Genomic DNA, 22990 nt, shown 5'->3' on the forward strand with positions numbered 1-22990 from the left:
ACAAGGCCCATGAGGAAGGCCAGACAGGCTGAGACACACGACCCAGACGGGTCCTATGAACTCCGGGCCCGGGCTCACGCAGGCTGGAAGGGGTGTGCTGCTGGCAAAGTGCTTCTGGAAAACCCAACAGTCCCCAAAAGCTGCCCCTTTCCATCCTCCTTCCCTGAAAGAAGAGCTGTGGCTTAGCACTTATGAGTATAATTTCATTTTACTTAAAGACGTGAAAATAAAAAGACACGACGCTTTAAATAAAGGGTATGTGAACAGAAACACATTTATTACAAAAAAACCAAAAAAAAAACAAAAAACAAATTCACATTGTATTGAGCTACAATATGGCAGCAGATAAAAAAAAATTATTGTACACAGTTTAAGGGAACTCTTAACAGAACATATTCTTGTTGCCACGTGACATAACACAGGAGCCCAAGCACTTAGTAGCGGCGAGTGAAGCGGGCGTCGTTGGGTCGGCTCCCCCGGTTCTGGCCCCCGAAGCCGCCACGAGGGATCACGTGGCCCCGAGAGGCCCCCCCGGGGGCAAAGCTGCCGCGCCTGAAACAAAGGCAAATTATTTTTCACTCAGTGGGCTCTGCCCTGTGCCTGTGCTCTCTGGGGCCTCCTTCCTTTTAGCAGCACTGACACCCGCCCAAGCACACAGCACCTTCACTGACGCGAGCCCACAAGCAAAGACAAGACCGGTGACAATGCGCCTTACCCTGACATGCCTCCCCGGTTCATCATGTGACCTGGCCCCGAGTGACCAGACATACTTCTCTCACCGCCTGGAAAACAAGGAACACTTTTCACACAGCGCCTCCAGGCACAGGACATCAAGTTCAGAGGACACGGGGCTCAGACAACTCCAGTCCCTTTCTTGAGCCACAGGTCCGTCCGTGGAGGATGTGTGAGCACACGGATTGCACACACCCACTCTCCTTGCTAAGTTACGGTGAAGAGGAGCTACGGCACCTGTGGCACACCTGCTGTGCCACACCTCACCCACTCACCCACCCAGGCCGTAAGGAGCAAGGCCACACGCTAGGGAGAGCAGAGAAAGTTGCTCCCGCCCTCACGAGCAGTGCCCGACGTACAGCAGGGGCAACCCCAGCTTCCCGGATGCTTCTCCACCGAGACAGATGCGCCTTGGCCAAGGGCCAGTCCTCACCTTGCCATCTCCTATGGTCCCTGTCCATCATGCCTCCGTCAGCAGCGCCCTGCCACGCACGGTCATCCTCCATTCTTCGGCTGTGGTCCCCCCACTCACGTCTGCCCCTTGGAGAAAGACATCTCTGATTTGGATTGCCCCCACCTCTGCCCTCCAGGAGAGCAATGGCACTGGGTTTGAGAGGGTGCGTTTAGCACTTTGTGACCCCAGCCTTTTGAGCAACGGGGGCTGCGGGGGAACGGAAGTGGCACTCGATCCGATGCTGCTCAGAGAACTCAGAGGCAGCCTGGGCCGTGGCGAGTGCGCTGGGCCCGCACTCAGCTTATGCCCAAGACCAGGGGTCCTCAGCCAGACACACCAATCCTGCCAGCTGGGTGAGAGGCCCCGATGGGCACCATGGGACGTAAGACACAAACCTGGGGGGAGGAGGCAGCCCCCGGCCCTCGCTCATCCTCTTGTCAGAGCTGTATCCGCCCCACCCATCACGGGAATCCCGTCCGTGGCGCTCTGGTCCTCCGTGGCGTTCGGGGTAATGCTGGACGTTAAAGGGTCAAAACGAAAGAAGGCCTCAGTACAACCCTGGATCCCAGGGCCTTTGGAGCAACAAGTTAATAATGACAAGGACGATGACTCAGACAGGAGCCCCTGCAGGCCCAAGACAGTGCCGGCAGGCCTTCTTTACACTGTCTGGGGCCACACAGAACCTTTCAGCTGGCACAACACAGCCGCACCCCCGAAGTCTGCTCAAGGCCTGGGGAGGAGCAGTGCTCATGGAGCCCAAGACCAAATTAGGTTCTCCCTAATCAGAAGGCAGAGATTCAGGCACCAATGGACTGAAGCGTGCTGGGGCTGAGCGACTGCCCCACACCAGGAATGGATCACGCTGTGCCAGGTGCCTGTGCTCAGAATATTATCAGGGAGCCAGCCACCAGAGCAGAAGAGCCACCAGGGATCCTTTGACATGATTCACTCCGGGGCCTGGCATCCTGTCCTGCTTTGTCCAGACACGACTCCTTGGCAGCCCAGCGGCTTACTCAGTGGCAATGGCCACGTGAACTGCTTGGCCGGCACAGACCCCAGGAGGATGAAAGAGAACACCTCATACTCTAGCCCCTTTCCCTTCAACCCAAGCCCGTCCCTGCCGGCTGCAAGAAGGCCCAGGCTGACTTTCATGGAGCTGGCGAGGTGGCTCTGGCTCCACAGCCCTGTTCTCTTGTTGTTCCACAAACCTGATCTGTGGCTTTGGGGCTTTTGCCCCAGGACTATGGTCTAACTGAGAAGGAAGGAGAAAGGCGTCCTGGTAACGAAGCCCCTTGGGGTCCCGCTCCAGCGGCCCTGTCCCCGTCTGCATCCACGGGAATCTCCTGGGCCAGGGCAGGTACACGGTGGCTCCACATGGGAGCCCTGACTTCGTGGCCCTCGGCGCACTGGGCAGCACCGCTGCCTGCTCCCCACGGCCGCTCGTCCCCAAATGTGTGCCCACACCGCCCTAAACACAACAAAAGGGGGTCTATCTTACAAGATGGACAAAATAGAACATTGTTCCTTCAAGGGGCAAAATCACAAGACAACGTGTCCAGGAAAGTCAGTGCTGGCAAATGTAACAAGGGCTCTCAAACGGGATTCCGGAAGTAGTTCTACGAACAACCTTCAAAGTGCACTGACTTTAAAAAAATTATAGCTCATGCTTTACACAGCTTCATTTAATTTTGGACAAACATTTAAGAATGACCTTTTATCAATAGCCTTCTGAAGACTAATCAGACAAACACTGAAAGGATAGAAGTTCATCTCAGCAAGACCTAGTTATTTAAAGCCCATTCCCATCTCTCCCTGGTGTTTTAAAATTTAACCAACATTCTCCTGTCTAACAACCCACCCACCCACGGACCAGTCCAACAAGGCCCTGAGGCCTGTGCTGGTTTTCCCTTTCTGTGTCAGATGTCACCATTTGCCGTTCGGGGCAGCAGTTGTGTCTTACTTGTGATTATGGATGTGAGAACACAAACACTCCTCTCAGTCAGGAGAGCACTATCTAATCAGATGAGAATAGCTATCCATGATCAAGAGCAACACGGCAGGACTGGGCAAACACTTGCCGCAGACACGTATGTCATCTCATTTAACCCCCCACTCCACCTCACCCTCCCTCCCCTCCTTTCACAGCTGGAGAAACAGGCTCAGCAGAAGTGGTGGCACCGCGATGTGACCCTGGTCCTGATTCTGGAGCCTGGACATTTAACCACTGTGCTCAATGTCTCCACCAAAGGAAACCCATGACACTAGGGGTACATTTAGCTGCATGGGAGATTTATGCCTGGGAGCAGAGAAACAGGAATCCCGTGAGGGTCATGGAATTGCTCCTGAGGTGGCAGCGAACTCCTCAGATGCAGTCAAGGAGCTTAGCCATTCCCAGCCATGTTCTCAGGCATGGAGGGAGGATAGGACTGAACGTCGGTGCTGTAGTCAGGGAGAAGACCGACCCACGGGGCAGCGATTCTGCCAGAACGATGCCCTGACCACAACTTTCCCTCATCCCTCTGATTCTCCAAGGAAACCCACTAAGAAGTCAAGGCTCTTTGGGGAAGTTCTCAATCTAAATGTAAGATAGGAAAAAAGGAGAAAACTGAGCTTGTTTTCTAATGTGTTCATCCTGCAAAAAGAAAACGTGTGGGCCTGACTCAGTTGCTTCCCGAGGCTCAGCGGGGGCGGGTTAACCCTGCGACCATTGACACTCCAGGGGCACTCGGGCTCCGTGACACGAGGCATCGCGTCTAGTCAGTGCTGTGGGTCACAAGGCACTTCCCAACAGAGCCTGCCAGACTCATGCAAGGCTCTCCAGCACTTTAGTACCGGTGTAGTCACTAAGGTGTATAGAACCTTAGGGTCAAAGCCAAACAAGGCTTCAGAATACTTGTTTGAATTTTGGGCCAGCACAAAGCACAAGCTATTCACACGGTCATCCCACAGAACATTGCAGGTGCCGCACTCCCTTACTCGTTCTTCCTCTAACTCAGGTGGAGGAGGAAGAAGGCAGACAAAGGGAAGAGAACCAACTGTACAGGGAAAACTGTGGCTACAATCACAGCTTCTGACTTACCTGTCCTTCTCTTTCTCCCATGATTGACCTTGAACCTTCTCTCCTGAAAAAAGCAATTTAAATGAAAGCATAAGGAGAAAGATAGGTTGGTTAAGACCCCAAACGGAAAACATTTCCACTTGAACCCAGGTAATTCACACACACTCTGCTGGTTCAAGTGGGCTGGCTACCTAGAAGCCTAGAGCCTAGAAGAGCCACTCGAGCTCTTTGTCATTAAGAATGAACCAGGACAGGGACTTCCCCGGTGGTCCAGTGGTTAAGACTTTGCCTTCCAATGAAGGGGCCTAGGGTTTGATCCTTGGTTGGGGAGCTAAGAAAGATCCCATGGCTCGGGGCCGAAAAATGAAAATGTAAAACAGAAGCAATATTGTAACAAATTCAATAAAGATTTTAAAAATGATCCACATTAAAAAATAAAAAAGAAAAGAATGAACCAAGACAAAGAAAACATGCATCAAGCAAGCAGGGTCAGTGGCTGACCTGTCGACTGAGTGGTCAGGGTAGCGTCCCCGGTCCCTGTGGTCAAAGTCGTGGAAGCGGTCCTGGCGGTTGAAGTCAGAATGGTAACGCTCATCCAGGGCGGCCCGCTTAGCTTCTGGCCAGTAAGCATCATCTCGCCTAGGAGAGGAAGCAAGAAAGAGGACGTGCATTTCCCCCTCCAAATAGATTACCTTTGCGGAAGCTGGTAAACTTGACCCTCCCACTGCCCCTATCACTTCACAGAACAAGAAGGAACTTTATCATTAGCGCCCACATGAGCTGAGAGCGCCTGGAGGGATGACGTGGGATGTGACTGAAGGGCTCCGTTCTCTCTTACCCCACATGCCCCTTGTCCCCCACAGAAAAGCTCAGGTCTCCCTGTAGGAGGGGATCAGTGAAGTGGGTGTCAGCAGATCCCTTCTGGGAACCTCTCACGGCCATGAGGGTCGGCCAGTCTACCAGGACAATTAGTACACTGCTGTCCTTTTATCCCAATGCAGACTTGACCCAGCAGACACCAGGTGGGGAGGACTTTCAGTAGCACTTGAAATGTACTGTTTCAAAAACATTTCTGGCTCACCCCTCAGTATCTTGTAAAATGCATAAAAAGTCCTAAGACACCTTAAAGGCCCTTTACAGAAGTCTCAGTGATACATTACACAGGGACCTCTCTAACCCATGCCAGTAGAAAGAAGATTAAAACAAAGGAACAAACACACACCACCAGGCAGTCTCCCCCAAGACACCATGCATGTGGAAAAGCTCTGATAGGATCATTGCTAGGATTATCACCCCAGACTCCTGACAGCAAGACCTGAGACAGGCCTTTCACTGGTGGTTAGCGTTTTAGTATTCGTATGGCACATCAGCATGTCTGGGGAATTAAAACCAATCTCATTAACAGAATGAACCAACACAAATTACTGCAATGATTACAAAACCTGGAAGGTGCCCAGAAGGAGGTGCTGGCCGCGTGCCCAGCCCCATGTGTTACGTGCTGCTCTGGGTGTCTGAACTCCTTCCTGGGGGAGGGGGCGGTGGTCTGTGCTGGGACCTGAACCTAATGATTTAATAAGCACCACTTTATCCAACCATTTCTCCACCGATCTCAAACTATCTCAGGTTCCCAGATGAAGTACAGAATACCAAATTTGACTGTAACAAGTACTTGTGCTTCCTTTTAAGTAAAAATCGTTGTGTTAACAGGACTCTGGGGACCACGGCACAATTCTAAACACCAGGGGCCACCTCAGGGGTGGCGGCTAGGAGTGGCGTGGCTTACCGCCCGTCGTCGTAGGGCCTCCGCACGGCGGGCCGCCGCTCCTGCTCATAGCGCAGTTCCTGTTGGCGCCGCAGCTCCTCGCGCTCGTGGTGGATGCGCTCCTGCTCGCGCCTGCGCTCGTGCTCCACGCGCATGCGCTCGCGCTCCAGCCGCTCGCGCTCCAGTCGCTCCCGCTCCAGGCGATGTCTGTGGAAAGCCAGCCTCTCGCGGGCGATGAGCAGCCGCTTGCGCTCCTCCCGCTCCAGCTGTGCCTGCATGCACTGCTCTCGCTCACTGCGCTCGCGCACCCTGGAGGCAAAGAGTAGAGGCTGCAATGGCCTAGGGGCCGCAGCAGCGCCCAGTACCGAGGTCCTCTCCCAGCAGGGGGAGCTACGGATGGAGCCACGGCTCCGCCCCGGGGTGGGATGGGGGGCCCGGGCTGCAGATACATTTAGCAACAAGCAAGGGCCAGCGGCCGCTGGGTGGTGGACGCAGCCCGGCTGTGCAGGACCCCGCCAAGGCTGAGGGCACTGACAGCCCTGCTTTTGCAGGTGATACTGATGGTGCCCAGCGTGCTTCCCTCCAGTCTCCGTGTACAGCTGCCAGGTTGTCTCCTGTCTATCCTCTGCTCTGTGTTTAGACACATAATCATACCAGCAGAAATGTCTAATCTTGCCTTACTTTGTGTCTGCGTCTTAGAAAAAAATGGCTGCAGCTTCCTTGCTTTCAGGCACCATGTCCTGGACCCTGTGCGTCCCCACCTCTACAGATGTACGGCATGCTTTTGGGAAGGAGCCCATGGAGTGAGAGGCCACAGTTTACATGACCACTCGCAGACGTGGGCCTTCTGGTTGTTCCCAGCCTCAGGGAAATGGCCACCCCACCCCACTTTCTTAGCACAGGTTCCTCTCAGGCAAGTTGGGGGAAGTGGCATTGCTCGGTCTGGAACACCAGGATTCAGAAGCCCATGCTACCTCGGGACCGCTCTCCAGGCTGCTGTGCCCCCCGGACAGGTCACTCCCACCACTACAAGCATCTGTCTCCCCCCACTGTAATTCAGATCAAAATAATAGATGGAAAACCAGTCTCACTGCTGTTTTCACCTGCATGTCCCTGATGCCTGGTGAGGCTGAACGACGTTTCATGTTTCATGACCATATGTACACAGCCCCTTCTGTCCATCTTCTATCGGGTTATTTTTTATCTATTTCAAAACACCTTTACCACCATCTGTCACACATCTTTGCACTTTCTCTTTGGTCTTTCATTGTATAGAAATTTTAATTTACTCTACCTCTCCTTTATAAATTTTCAGTCCTTTCAAAATCTCAAACTCATAAATATATTTACTTTTGCATTACACGGATAACTAATTTTTATGTTTTTCAGCCAGCAGTTTATGTTGACAATTTGTAGTGATGTGAACCAGAGATCCAAAGGACTGTCCGAAGGCACAACCAAGTGACCTGAAGCCATTCTGGGGCGAGCCCCGTCCTTTTCTCACTAGTGGGAAATGTCACTTTTATCATGTTAAACTCCCACACGCACATGGGTCAGTTCTACTCATTTGCTAATTACTTCACCAAAACCGCACTTTTTCTTTGCCCACTGCCGTTCCCTTTCCAGCACAAAGTTCTGTACGGCATACTACAGAAAACAGTGCTCCTGCCCCCTTTCTCAGTCTCATTCTGCTAGCCTTTTTACTAATAGTTCTTATTTTTTAAACTACATTTTTAATTTTTTTTCTTGATAGGAAACATTAACTGTCACTCAACGTGATCGACGTCATTTCTGTTTAGTTTTTAAAAATTATGAGGACCTTGTCTTGGGCTTATTTAAGGATGAGGACCTCTCAGCTCTCTCATTGGGTCTGTCCCACTGTTTTTCCCTATTCACAGCTTCTGGAGCAAATTTGCTATGTTCTGTTAACTAGCACTACTGTCCCAGGAAAGCATTCCATCTCCCTGCCATTGCTACCTCCCAGAATCTTCAAAATACCTGCCTGAGAAAACAGTTTGAAAAAAGTCACAGAAGAAAGCCAGTGCACAGGAAGTCTGTGAACTAAAAGCCAAAGGAGCAGAGGTTTAAAGCAATATTCCACCCACAGGGGACTTGGAAAATATCCTCCCAGGACAGAGTTATCACCAGTCAACGGCAACACCCAAACCAGCCCACATTCCTGGATTCTGACTCACCTGCGGGACTCTGAGTCTCGTGACTTCCTCGACTCTTTGACTTTATCAAAGGACACAACAGACCGCTTCTCCCTGCTGGCCGATTTGCGATCCTGGCTCTTGGAAACCTGGTTCACCAAGAAACATTGAAAAGTTAAGGTAGAAACAACAACAGGAAGAATCAGGTGTGTCCAGGTCCAAGCATCCAAGATCAGAAGTGAAGATGAACGTTTAACGAAACAGATAACAAAGCCTTCTCTCATAAGGAACTTCATGTTTGCTTATCGTAATTCAGAGTCACAGACTGTCATTACCATTTAATGCTAAAATATGACTCGAGTTCTTTCACTAGTCAAATGGAAACGAGTATCTTACCAGAAACTTTTTGTAAGATAAAAAAGTATTTTTTTTCACTTTGTCTTTTGCATCCCAAACACATTCTTTAATATTAAACATGTGGCGATGCCCAATTGAGACTGCTTCTGGTATGTTTGAGGATTCCTTATTTGTGCCGACTGCATTATTTTTTGAGATCTACCCGCCTCAGCCCTCAAATTCACACTTCCAATTTGCCATTCTACATCATATATTATAAAGTAAGGGGAAACCGCTCTAACACAGTAAAATATTTGCACAAACACAGGCAGACTGAAATGCCATAATAGAAATGTCAGCTTGCAAATAGATGGTCCACAACATTCAGAAGCTTAAACGGTTTATCTTCTGGGCAGCACAGGTTAACATGGCAGGCCTGAGGCTGGTGTTAGAGAACTTGGCATTCAGAGTGTCCCTAGTCAACAGTTAACTGGCAAAGGTGGTTCACTGTGCCCAGACCATGCAAACGATGATTTCTGCTGAAAACCTGCTCTCCTTCGGTACTTGCCTGGAGAGGGGCCTACGTGACCAGCCCCAGTAAAAACCCTGGGAGCTGAGGCTACAACGGGCCTCCCTGGGAAGAAGTATCACCCTCAAGTGGCTGCACTGTCGCTGTTGCGGGAGCCATCACGGGAGGGAGAACACAAAGGAGCCTGCAGGGTCCCCTCCAGACTCCCCACACCTGTCTTTCCCCGCCTGCCCAGCTGTGTATCCTCTCTGCATCACTGAAGCCAATCCTGACTGTGACTACAACTATGTGCTGAGTCCAGGGGGGCCCCCAGTGGATCTCAGAATGTGGATAGCCTTGGGGACCTGGACCCACATCCATCAAAGCTGTAAGCCTGTCAAAAGTTGAACGTATGAATATCAACAGCTACCCATGACCCCAGTGGCAGGCAGAGTGAAGTGGTAAGAACCTAAGACTGGCACTCTGTGGATTCCGTGTTCTGTGGAGCATCTGCAAGGAGTCAGAGTATGGACTGGCTGTAAAGGCGGGCCGGAAGGCTGGCTGGGTCACACAGGGGTTTAGGAATGCACGATGAGAGCTGCTGAAACTTCCAGGCTGGCAAGGAAAATGGACTACTGTACCCTGATTCAGGCAAACAAAGCCAACCACTCCCATAACTAAATTTGAAAATTAGTTATAAAAGATGAAAAAGCAACAATTCTTATCATACAAACTATGAAGCAAAGCTTTTAAACTTTCCCATTTTTAAAGTTCAAAAAAACCTACATTTTGAAAAGGCTGACAACTTTTCTCAAGCTCAAGAAGCCCCTAAAGCACACATAGGAGCGTCAGAGGAAATGACTACCCTAGGTGGGAAAGGACACTCACTCTGTCTTTGGATCCTGATGTTTTGACACTGATAACAGGTACACCTTTAGATTTATCCATCACCACAGTCCGCTCAGTTCCTCGACTTCCTACAGGAAGAAAGGAGCAAGATAAGAAGCGGCACCTCCAAATGAGGAACAACACTCAACTCCACAGAAAACAAATGTAGTTTGTGTTGCCAACTAACCACACCAGCTAGGAAGAGAACACAAGGTGAAATCTCCCATACCCATTGGTCAGCTACCTGATTTTGTGGTTCGAGATCGTTCTGAAGGGCCAGGTTTCTGATCATCCTGATCTTTGCTCTTTTCTCCACTTCCATCTTCACTCTTTTTAGCATCATCTTTTCTGTCGGGCTTCTCTTCTCTCTTAAGGTTTGCAGATCTAAAAATAACACCCCAGACACAAGTGGGTGAGAAGAGATATTGAGGGAAAAAAGCCAGCGATGATGACAGGACTCTTGCAATGAGCACCAAGTGATGAGGAGGCTGCCTCTAAGGCATCAACAGGATGGGGAACAAGGAGCCTGCCAAGGGACTGGAGTCATCTCCCAGGACTAGTGGTGAAACCGTCCTCAACGAATGCAAAAAAGTAAAGGGGGCGAGGGCCTCACAGCCTTCCCCATCCGTGGAAAACGTGAAGGACGTGAAATGAAGAAAAGGGTCACCTTGGCCACAATCCCCTCGGGAAGAGTAATACCTGTCAGCATTGCTAGACTTCTCTTTTTTCCCCTCCCCTTCTCTTTTGTCAGAAGTTTTCTTCCCAGCAGGTTCATTTTTTGCCTGAAAAAGAGAATCAGGTGGAAGTATTACCTTATTTCCTAACATGGTCACATCCCGGGAAGAAAACAGCTCCTTACTTTTTCCACTGAGATCATCTTCCCGTGGAGCTCTGTTTTGTGCAGGTGGTTAATGCATTTTGTGGCCTCTTCCGCGGTAGACATGGTAACAAAGCCGTAGCAGCGAGCTCCAGGACTCCGGGCGTTGGTCACAACCTTGGCGCCCACCACCTTGAAGGAAAGCACACAAATATGGCTCGGACACGAAGCCCGCCCACAGATCCCGACGCTGCGGTTCATGCTGCGCCCCCCTGCCCCCCACCAGAGACACTGAGGACAGGTGGACAAGTAGCAGGTAGAGGCTGGGGAGGGTAATGCTCCTGTCTGGCTGCTCCTCCTCCATCCTGCCTGCTCCTCTAGGGCACCAGGATGACAGTGTGGACGACAGAGAAAGTGAAGCAGAAGGCAGAGTCCGGCCAGCATGCCGTTAACACTATGTAAAATTTGTAAAGCAACGTTTCTGAATATGCAGTCGTCTATGTGGCCAGTGACGTAGGAAAACACATCTACAGAAGGAGCGACAGGACAGGTTCATAAAGAGCGCTCTGTAATGAAGAGCCCATCCTACTACTAACAAAAATTCAAGGAGATGTTTCAGGCACTACAGATACATCCTTATATGCTACTTAACTCTCCCAACAACCTCAGTAAGCTGAAGTTAGGAACACCCTTTTATGGCAGAAGGCACCACAGCTCAGGAGAGGTCCCACTGGAACCAGTGGCCATGGCCAGTATTCAGACTCACTGTGCCACATGGAGTCTTACCCCCAAAGGAAGGTTTCAGAGTGGTCTGGTCCCTTATTCGAGCCAGCAATGAACCCAAGACACTGCAGGCTCCAGGCTGACACTTCCCTGCTGAGAGCAGCCATCTGCTTTGAGGGCCACAGCAGAGTCAAGAAAAGGTTCCCACCTTGTATTATTGAGGCCCAGGGAGTCGTGAGTCATTTTGAGAAACATGTCAAGTTTAGTCTTCCTTGTTAGCTCCTGAACGTCAACAACCAAGGTAAATGACGTTGGTTTTCTCAGTTATCATTGCTGAACCCTTACTACGAACACGAGCCTGTGCTAAGTCTCACTTGGCCAAGGCTGACTGAGAGACAAGGAGGCACAGGTGCAGCGATTTATCTGGAAGTGAGTCCAGGAAGCATAGGGAGGAAGGGGGAGAGGGAGGGGGAGAATGAGGAGGGACTAAAGGTAACACACGAGGGACTGCAGTTGGCACCCAGGCGGGGAGGTGGCCCACCTGGGCATCACGGCCACCCCTGCCGGGCTGAGGACGGAGGGAGGCAGGCAGGGGGGGCAGAGAAGAGGGGGCCAGAGCTACTCAGCTGGGGGTGAAAGCAGGTGGGCAGAGGCAGGGCACCATCAGCTCTGCTCCAGTTACACACGCCATCGTAAGGAGGCAGCAACTTTGAGGGCCCCCAGGTGACGAGATGAGGTTCACACGGGAGAGGCGACATGCCCCGGCCACACAACTCTGAGCGGCAGAGCTGGGGCCCATAGCTGTCCACACCGGCCTGGCTCCCCAGATCTTGTCTGTAACCGTATCTAGAGCTTCATTCTGTAATCACCACCATCTCACGAAAATGCTACCAGCACCTTCCCACCCTGCCCTCTGCTCCACCCTCCACAGCCCTCCCTGGATTTAAGGCCTAAAGCCAGAGAAATGGATTCAGGAAGCTATCAAGTTGTGTGGTGGCTTGGGGGCCGGGGAAAGGTGAGAAATACAAAGTGGACGTGGGCTCTGGGAACTCCCACTGGGCTTGCATCTCTCCCCGTGGGGGGGCGGACCCGCCACGAGCAATGTGAGCAGATGTGAAGTCAAAGAGCGGCACGGTCACTCAAAGTCCTCACTGCGTGGGGACAATGATCTGCGCGTAGAAGCCATACTGCATGGGCTTAAAAATATCATCCCCGGTCTTACCTTCCCATACTTGCTGAAAAGATTCTTCAAATCTGTAGCTCTGGTGGTAGAAGAAAGTCCACTAACCCAGAAATTCCTACCACAACTGCTACGACCTATCACAAAAAAAGTTCAGGTAAAAAACACGACACCAACAAAATCCTGAGTCTCATTCCAAACCAGACACTTTCCCTTCTTGTCCCAGATGCCAGCAGTACCCAAAGCCAGCTGGGGTGTGGGGCCCCGCCCACTGTCCTTACACAAGCTCTGCGCACTAGGCAGACGGGACCACTGGCAACGCCATTACTACGGCGAGTCAGGGGCTGCTCAGCCCGTGGGAGAGTCCCTTAGCTACCACATGGCATCATCCAATCCAGTGAGGTGACTCTGGAATGTAAGACAGGTGCTATCAGTGTGGAACCACAGTGTGGAACCACAAAAACCACTGGTTTTTGTTCTTCTTAGAACACTGATTAAGGAGGAATCTGGACCAGCAAAACTACTTCTCAATCAGTGAATCAATAAAGGGCTCTGGTGTTGATAAATCTGTAATACCAGGGAAAGTGCCCCCCACCGCCCCAAGGTATCTGAAAGTCGAAGCATTTTCTCCATCTGCAAGTGTCACCATGGCTAAGGAGGTTGCAAATCAGAGCGTCAGTCAGGATGGAGGAGCTCAAAGCCCTCTGGCAAAATCAAGCATGAGCATCAAATCGATGTGTCAACTCTGCCCTGCAACCCAGAACCTGCAGTGAGGAGCAGGGGACAGAGTGGAGAAAAGGCTTCAAGACGGGCTCACAGGCACATGTGAGGCAGAAATGGGTGTGGACAGCCCAGAACCAAACACCCGCCACCGTGGGGGCCAAACATGCTCTTGGGGACGATGTCACGCTGACCTACCCTTTTCCTCTTTGGAAAGCCTTTTGGTATCCAAGTCATCTTCGACAGAACTAGAGACAAAAGACAATGTCACTCCAGAAGGAAGAAGCAGACAGGAAACAAACTCAAAATTATAAAATACGTGCTGAGGTTGCATACCTACCCGAAATTTAGTTCTGAAAAAATGATACCCCGACAAACGTGTATTGGAAATCTGACCTAACCATAAGATTTCAGACCCACAGGAGTTAATTAATTCTGCTGGGCTAAAGATAATTAGGAAGAATTAAAGAAAACAACCATGATAGGTTGAGAAAAGAAAAAAGATTATGTAATCAGCTTAAAATAAACAAAGAGAAATAAAACATTCTTTAGAAGTAAACTACAATTGCATCAGTCTGGCTGGCCAATTGCAGAAACAACAGCTTATGTGTGTCATTAAACGACCAATGAAAAGGAGATAGCGTCTGGTCTAAAACTGAGAAAAAACAAACCTCATTTTCTGATCAGCGCCCTCACTGGCTGAGGACTCTTTAGGAGCCGGAGGGACTTCATTACAAGCTTCAAAAGCAAACTTCTTCACGTCTTCTTTGCTATCCCTGGGGTCTGGGCTTGAGGCTTCCGGGGGCGCTTCCGAGGCCTCCTCGCTACAGGCTTCCGTGTGCTCTGAGGCTTTACTACTCTGCTCAACTGGCTTCTCTAGCCCTACAGGCTCACAGTCCGTCCTCTCGCCATCGCCTGTCTGCTCCACGGGCTCCCTTTTCACTACCGCTAACAGGGTGTCTGCCTTGCTCGACTGAGCTTGTGCTGTTGACTCGCTGGCCAAATCTAAATCACCCTCCTCCGGATGGGCGCTGTCAAAAAGGTCCTCTTCCTCCGCAAGCTTTCTGTCTGGCCCCACGCTACTTGTTTCCTGTGCAAATGGCTGCTCCAGCTCGGAACCTTCTTCTTTTACTGGCTCAGATTTACAAGTTTCCCCCAAAATGTCGAGTATTTTCTCATTTTCTACGGATTTAACAGGAATAGAATGGCACAAGGTTTAATTACCAGGGAAATAAAGCAATCACAAATGTGGAACTGGCACGGCTGCCACACTAACACGAAGAGAACTGCTAGCTACACAGAGATTGGAAAACCCGCGGGTACACAAAGTTACACTGGTTACACTACCTGCGCTCCAACCGCCTGCGAGAGCAAGCCTCTACGCTACATGGAAGAGAAAAGCATCCCAGAGATTTAACCCCCATAACCTTCTGGCTGATTCTTGACAGTCTTCATTCTGTCGTCGTTTATATATGACTCTTCCAAATTTAGCTTCCAAAGTCCAAGTTGCTTAACTGAATGTATCACCATTCACTGAACAGCTCAATTTCCAAATTTCTTTGAATTTCTTTTAACAGAACAGTCCAACATGAAAACCAGAATCTCTTCCATCGGTGCTCTGAGATATTTGCAGTCCAGAAAGTGAACAGTTATTTGTTTGGAATTCTCATGAAGAAACTCCTCTTCTGGAATCCAGTTACGTCTCAATGTTTTAAACCGTATCTCCCTACCACTGCCTGCACTGCCTGAATTAAAAACCACAAAGTTAAGATACTGCCCAATATCACAAGATCTGTTCTGTGGGGTACAGAGGTATTTGCTCTCGAGAGGCATGCAAACTCTCTCTACATACGTTTAAGTGCCGTGTACATTTAAAAAGGCATGAGACAGTTTCATCTCACCAATACATTTTGCGAAATGAGAAGTTAGCCACTTTCACAGATCTGGTGATATGGCTGGGTTTCCAATCTCTATGATCCTGGTATGTTCTGGATCGTAAACCTTTAGAACAATGTATACTACAGTAAGGTAACTTTTTAAAATTAAAGAATTCAAATTAGAGAAGGTGGAAAACTAGAATGATTCCAAACCCCGTTGCTAAGTTTTTCATTTAACAGTACCTGGCTCCAAGGATGGCTCTTCAATTTCCTGCAACAAAAAATATAAATAAGATTGTGCCAGATGGATGAAACCTAGAATTTATTTACACCAAAAACTGTAATAACTAAGAAGGGAATTTTAAAAACACAGACAAGGGACCTCACAAATACAACAGGTGGAGAACCTGCTTGTTCTGGGCACGAGCCCACACAGCTGGCATCCCACCTCATTCACCTCGGCCCCAAGCCCCACAGCCCAGGATGCTCTCAAAGGGCCTGGTTTATTACTGTGTTGTTTGCTTTGCTGCACTTCCCAGCGCCTGGCAACATTTTATCACTTTTAATGGTGATGAACCCATCACATGCTTGTCTGTCCCTCTAAATTGTCTTAAACACTGCCCTGGAGGGCAGTGTTTTCATTTTTTCTATCTTTAGTGCCTAGTAGAGTGCCTGACACATATCAGATAATCAATTTTCACTTAATTAATATAGCATTAGTTTCCAAAAATTGAAAAGATCGAGGGAAAGAAGGCACAGGTGGCTTGACCTCTGCTCTTTGAATGGTCATACCACCCCTGCCCACCTGGTCAACTGAGCCCTCTCCAGTGTTACAGATACCTGCTTCTTTATCTCTTCTAAACAACAATCCACCAGGCAGCCCTAATTCCTAAATATCCCTCCAACCCTTCCCAGGAAGCCCTGTCAAGTCACACCATTGTTATTCCTTGCCGACAGTAGCGTTGGTTTTACCACCCCCATTCCCACCTCCCTCTCCAGCAGGGCCATCTGCACCTCACCCCACCCCGACCAAGTCCTACACATCCCTCGGCATTTAGCTTAGGGGCCACCTCGTCATAGAGAGGCTGCCCAACTAAAGGAAGGGACTTCCTCTCAATATGTGGCCCCTGACCCCTACGTTCCCTCTGCACAAACTACAATATTCTGGAAATCCAGCCAACGCTGATAAGCACTGTCTAGGTTCCAGGCACAAATTCAAGCACCTTACTATATATATATTAACCAATCATCACACAGCCCTAGCAGGTTGGTACTATTACTATCATCCTTCTTTTCACAGATTAGGAGACAGGCACAGAGTGGCTGACAAACTTCCTCAAGGACACACAGCAAAGCCAAGATTTAAGCAAAGGCTATGTGACTGAGAGTCTGTTTATCAGTCCAGGCCTCAACTCATCGCTCTGTTTACACAGGAAGGATGGAGACCAACCTTTCTTCTCATGCATCTGACACAGCACAGGTGCTTAGCATATAAGTTACATGGACGTGAATGGTTTGCAACTTCCACTGGGCACTGACCTGCCATTCTGGGGAGCCCTAGGAAACTGTTCACTTTCATAATAGTTTCATTTATTTGTAATCAATTCTTTTTCATTTCATGCTGGGAATTAAAGATTCTACACTGAAGGAAACAATCATTTTAGGCAGAACAATTCTCTCCTGACTTTCCCTAGAGAAAAACGCATATGTTTCTATTTGTCTCTGAGAGGGGCTATATATAAGCGTCTGGTTAGGATAATACATACAGGAGTCTTTGACCTACAGAGACACTCAAGAAAATGACAAGACCCGCTCCTCCTTTCCCTTCTGAGTCAGGAACAGGTTGTGTCACTTTGCAGCTGGAGAGAGACATCAGCCCTAAAGGTGAATGGGGTTTCACCAAGTTTCCTTGAGATTTGCACCCTCAAGGCCGGGGTTCTGGCTTGTTAATAACAAACCTTGCCCCTGCCTGGCAGAAGCAAGTGAAGATCTTGTCTGAAAGGTGATTTCCAATTAAGCAGCATAGGTGACATTATTAAAACAAACAAAAAACAAGGACTGGCATAAGCTGACTGGCAGTCAGCTTACTTATGACTGGCCTAAGTATTTTCATTTCCTCACAAAACTTTCTACCGAAAATTAGCTACCCAGCTTTATTCCAACAGTTTACATCTACAGGCTGGCAGAAAAAGGAAAAGGAAACTCAAGATCCACATTTATGCAAACCATACCTGAAAGTTAGGCCACATCTCATTTGTTCTCATGTAAGATTTAACTTCTACACAGATGGTCGTCAAACAGCCAAGATGATGTAGTTATCAAAAGAAATCTGTGTACTTTCTGAGAAAAACTTCCCAAAGGCAGAACCAGAACCCCTGAGAATCCATCTTTCTTCCCAGCTGTGAGGTCAGTGCTTTGGTCACCCCCTTGCATCCTCATCCGTGCCCCATTCGTCTCTCCTGAGGAGGGGGTGTCCCCCCTGCTGTCTCATGTCTCATCTAATAGTCTTTCTGCAGAGGATGTCATCCAGAACAGACCCGACAGGCTGCCCTTCTCCCACCCATCAAATTAACAAGAACCCCGCAAACACACCCTCCTCTCTGCTGCAGGGACGCCACAGTGCTTGGAAGGGAAGCCAAGACGATGAGCCCTTTTCAATAGGCATGTCATATTAGGGGAAAGTGGAAAGCAAAACCCCCTCTACAGAAGCCAACAAAGGAAATAAACTTTGCAATGACTTTTAGTTGGGACTGCCATACCATATTGGAAGTCGTTTCCAGAGACTGTGGTCTAATGTTTGATTCTAAAATTACTGAGACATACAACAATTTACCTGTAATATAGTGAAGTCAGATGATGAAGTATCTAAATTGTTTATAGTTTCTTTGTCCTCCACCTGTAAAATAAATGGAGAATAAAATTTATTACATCAATAATAAGGTAACATAATGGTACATCCATACAGTGAAAACCTACAGCCATGAAAAGTCATTTAAGATGAAATTCTAAACACAGTGCAGGAATCAAAAAAGCATTATATTGGGATTCCACCTCAAATAAAAGAAATGTACATAAACATATACCTGCAGACAGACTAGGAGACCCACTAAAATGGTATCAGTTTGGGTTTCAAGATGCAAGCCAAACAAAGAAAAACAAAAGTCTAAGTTAAGCAAAAAAAAGCACAACTGGGCAGTACATGGGCTCTCCTGGTAGACTGGACCACCAGGTTTGGGGCTGTTCTTCCAGGAACACCATCTAGAATCATGCTGCAGAGTGGGTTCTTGGATTTCCATGGCCACCACAGCTTCCCGAACCTGGATGCTACTGCCATTGGGACTGCTGCTGCTAGGGAGGCTACTGCCCACATGGGAAGGGCTTCTCCGGGAACCCTGCCACTCAGCATCATCAACTTCCAAACTGAGTGTGGGGACAGGAGCATAGGACTGGCAAAGCCCAGGTGACCCAACACTGCCCCATCTGCAGGGCAAGAGTAACTGGTATGTTGAGCTTCTACTCTATGAGGTGGGCTCTGTCCATAAAGCAAGGGATTCCCCAAATATAGAAAGGGGGTTCATAAAATCATTGTTGTGTGACCTAACATAATTTAGATTGTTTGTTATAAAGCCCTGAATGTTGGTTTATTTTTTTGGGGGGGAGATAGTTTCAAAATATTTTATAACTAGCATGTATTGTTATTACCTTTACTTGACTAGGAAACTACCTTGCACCACTCCTTCCTTCCCCTGACACAGCCATCTCAAGACATTCTACACATGCTCACAAGAGCATGGGCACACATGCATGTGAAAGACTGTCTCTCCTTTCTCTGTCTCCATGATTAGTAGCACATTATTCTGTTCCCTGCCTTACTTTTGCTGCCATCTTGGAGATTATTCTAGTTCATATAAATAAGCTTAGTTCATTGAGATGGTATATAAAAGTAGTAACTGTATCACCGGAAGGAGTAATAAATGTTATAGTAACAGTAGCAATAACCTTACTGCCGCTTGCTATACAATAGGTGCTGCTCTAAGCTGGGGGTCAAGGGCCAGATAGTGAATATTTTAGGCTTTGTAGGCCAGACGGTCTCTGTCATGAGTATTCTACTCTGCTGTTGTATCCAGAAATCAGCCACAGACAATTGTCACAAATAGGTGTGGCTGTGTTCCAATAAATTTTTGGCCAGCTTGATGACTTTTGCTCTAAATTAGCAATAAGCATTCATCTATTTAGTCCTCCTCAAACCTACTATTTTTGCAAATGAGGCCCAGAAAGATTAAGTAAATTAGCCAAGGTCACACAGCAAGTTAAGTGGCAGACCTCTAGTCAATGCTGTTAACTTTTAAACAACTGCTTCCACTAAACCATGGTTACTTAACAATTACTGATAGACATTTAGGCGTTTCCAAACTTTTGTTACTTAATATATTATTTTCTAATCACAGGGAATAAAACAGCCTTAAGGAAAAGCAGCCAATAAGGAAGGGTTTCACTGCTCTCGTGTTTCTGGTACTCCTTTTTAGGAAGCCAGTGAATGAGACTCATCAACAGATGAATCAATTGCATACCCTATCTGTGTTAAAATGACCCAATCGTTTCTCAACCCCCCCCCCACCCCTTTCAAAGATGACAATCTGCTTCCTCTAAGGGTATTGAGGATCAGTTCCAAAAGAAAATGCAAACACATTCCAAGGAACAGCATGGGTGGACCAGCAGAGAACAGGCTTCCTTCCCCCGGGAGTACTAGAGTACTCGGGAGACACTCCACAAAAGATCTGGGGAGGACTACGAAAACAAGGTGCCCCCTAGGACCAAGCCCTAGGATTTCCTACAAAGACGCCTCATGGCTTCTATTTTTCATTGCCTCTTCTGGCTACCCGAGAAACGTTCATCCTCACGGAAATGACACAATCCAGTAAATTTAACAGCACTGAGATAATGTGGTGTATGAGTTAAGTACATGGACTCTGGAATTAGACTGGTCTTAATTCTTATTCTCATATGACCTATATATTGTCTGGAGATATTTCTTTACCTTTTTACTCCCCAATTTCCCCAATTGGAAAATGGGCATAACAGCATCTATATATCACACTGTTGTTCAAAGGATTAAATTAAATAATGCCTAATGTCTGGCAGACAAAGTTCAATAAATAATGCCCACCATAACTGCATCTAACAAGAAAAAAAACCTAAGGCTTTAAAAACAACATCAAAGTCAGTGTTAAAGATTGACTAGGCGAGGGCTTCCCTGGTGGCGCAGAGGTTGAGAGTTCGCCTGCCAATGCAGGGGACATGGGTTCGTGGCCCGGTCTGGGAAGATCCCACATGCCGCGGAGCGGCTGGGCCTGGGAGCCATGGCTGCTGCGCCTGCGCATCCGGAGCCTGTGCTCTGCAACGGGAGAGGCCACAACAGTGAGAGGCCCGCATACGGCAAAAAAAAAAAAAAAAAAGATTGACTTAGGCGAGTACCAATTGGTTGACAGCAAAAGACCAACTTTGAACCTCTGTTTTGGTATTTTCAAGGCATCCCAGGTGTTACACCACAGACCAATCTCCTATAATAAACAGGAAGATCTACAATAGTATCCTCAAAAGGCTTAACACCGCATGATACAAATGGAGAGCATATACTCGCGTTCCTCACGAGACAACATTTTTCAATGAAGCAAAGTGTGTTTTTCAGACTCATCTGATTTTTACATGTGAATGGATTAGCCACCATTCTACTCAACTGGCATTAAAAGAACTTAAGTCCAAATATAAAACTTATCAACTATTAAGCTATTTGAGGAATTGTTACGTTTAGGGTACACTGTAGAGACACTGCCGAGTTACCTACAGCATGTTCTTGAAGCGGCTCAGGAAGCTCCTTCATTTCTCCCTCGACTAGCTCTCTACTATCAGACAGGGACTCCGGGAGATTATCAGCATCGTCGTCGTCCACACAATCTGCAACACTTCCATTATCGATTTCTGCTTCATCCAACACACTGATATCCATCATGTCGATGTCCTGCAAGTTCTCCAAAGTGGTCTCAACATCCTCCTGTGACAGACAAAATACCACCATCAGATGACTGTCATGGGTCCACGCACGGAGCTGATTCACTGACAAGGCTGCACATACCTGTCCATCCCCAGAATTTTCCTCTAGCCCGTTATCTTCCACACCCTCTTCTTCTGGTTTGCGCCCTGGAGGAATAATTTACAGCATGAGATCATCGATATGCACTTTCCAGACGTGACAACTTGCACTTTTATAGGCCCTAAGCACTACAGAAATAAGACAACCTAAAACACCCGTGGCACTTCTCCATTTAGGAACACCATAATCCAGGAATGATAAGGCCATTCTGCATAAGGCAGCCCCTCTACTACCCCCAAGTAGAAGTGGTTCTGTTCTTATCAACTGGCTGTGGAAGTATGAGGAGCCTGAAATGGATTCTTAATAAGGTGGAGGTAGACTAGACCTTTTCCAGGCCTGCCCTTGTTGTTAAGTGGCTTTGGTTATGGGGAGAAGAGTATCTTATACAAATGTGCTGCTTTGGGGACTTCCCTAGCAGTCCAGTGGTTAGGATTCCGCACTTTCACTGCCCACGGCCTGGGTTCAATCCCTGGTTGGGGAACTAAGACCCCGCAAGCTGTGTGCTGTGGCAAAAAGAAAAAAAAAGAAAAAGAAAAAAAAGGGGCGGGGAGAGAAAAAGTGCTGCTTAAAAAAAAATCTATCTATCTATTTACATGGCTGTGTTGGGTCTCAGTTGCAGCACGTGGGATGTTCGTTGCTGCGTGTAGGACCTTCGTTGCGGCATGCGGGATCTTTAGCTGCAGCAGGAGAATTCTTAGTGGCAGCATGTGGGATCTAGTTTCCTGAACAGGGATCGAACCCGGGCCGCCTGCATTGGGAGTGAGGAGTCTTAGCCACTGCACCACCAGGGAAGTCCCTGTGCTGCTTTTTAGTTAAAGAACGTGGAACACGTTTTCCCACAGAGACAATGACATAAAAGGAAAACATAAAAAAGCAAACAGAAAGTAAAAACCTTTCACAATTTTACCATCTAGAGTTAGCCCTCGAGCTATCATACAGTGGCATATATTGATAAGATATCCTCCCATACTGTGCTATGTATATACGTGTACTTCGCTTTTAAAAATGGCACTGTACTGTCGTTTTATAACCTTTTCACTTAATGTATTGTGAACATCTTTCTATACTTTCGTAGCATTATATGGAGACACCGTCGTTGAAGTAAGTAATACCTACGGATGGAGATTTAAGAAAATGCTTATAAAATGAACATTCTGGTAATTCTTTTTTTGCATCCAGGTAATTGTCGTATTAGGACATATTTCTATAAATGGCATAGTTGGGACAAAGAGTATGTACATTTTAAAGTCTTTTATTAAAAAGAAACACCCCACATATTATCGTGATACCCTAGAGGAAGAGTATTACAATCCATAGTTCCATCAACAGTGAATCAAAGTACCAATTTTTCTGAATCTTTATTAAAATCAGCTATTTCTTTACCCACGTCAACGTGCTAGGCAAAAAAGGAATACTTGTTTTAACCTGAATTTATCAGATCACTGCTTAGGTTGCATTTTTTGGTCAATCATTCGCACCTTTGTAAAAATTTCTCATTTATACCCTTTCCCCAATTAAAAAACCTCTGTTCCATTTCTCCTCATTTTTAATTTGCATGTCATAAACACAACACATTTTCTCCCAGCTCTTCACCAATCTTTTAGTTTTGTTTTTGGGTTCTGGGTAAATTT

General features: G+C 47.8%; 1 protein-coding gene across 5 annotated transcripts in view; it reads right to left on the reverse strand.

Annotated features, from left to right (window-relative positions):
- Positions 1–249: 249 nt before the first annotated feature.
- Positions 250–22990, reverse strand: part of SAFB (scaffold attachment factor B) — a 34348-nt gene continuing 11607 nt past the window's right edge. The window contains exons 3-21 of one of the 5 annotated variants that reach the window (XM_033854583.2): positions 21342–21406; positions 21054–21260; positions 18042–18104; positions 15452–15479; positions 14003–14513; positions 13530–13579; positions 12654–12748; positions 10751–10900; positions 10591–10673; positions 10136–10275; positions 9892–9980; positions 8202–8308; positions 6028–6315; positions 4746–4883; positions 4266–4308; positions 1582–1700; positions 1166–1266; positions 716–782; positions 250–552 (exon numbers count right to left, since the gene is read on the reverse strand). In XM_033854583.2, the coding sequence (XP_033710474.1) occupies positions 435–552; positions 716–782; positions 1166–1266; positions 1582–1700; positions 4266–4308; positions 4746–4883; positions 6028–6315; positions 8202–8308; positions 9892–9980; positions 10136–10275; positions 10591–10673; positions 10751–10900; positions 12654–12748; positions 13530–13579; positions 14003–14513; positions 15452–15479; positions 18042–18104; positions 21054–21260; positions 21342–21406 (2462 nt within the window). In that variant the 3' untranslated portion in view covers positions 250–434. The other 4 variants (XM_033854582.2, XM_033854585.2, XM_033854584.2 and 1 more) reach the window with 4 other exon arrangements.

This window comes from Tursiops truncatus, chromosome 3 (genome assembly GCF_011762595.2).
Source record: "Tursiops truncatus isolate mTurTru1 chromosome 3, mTurTru1.mat.Y, whole genome shotgun sequence".
In the NCBI taxonomy this organism is placed as follows: domain Eukaryota; kingdom Metazoa; phylum Chordata; class Mammalia; order Artiodactyla; family Delphinidae; genus Tursiops; species Tursiops truncatus.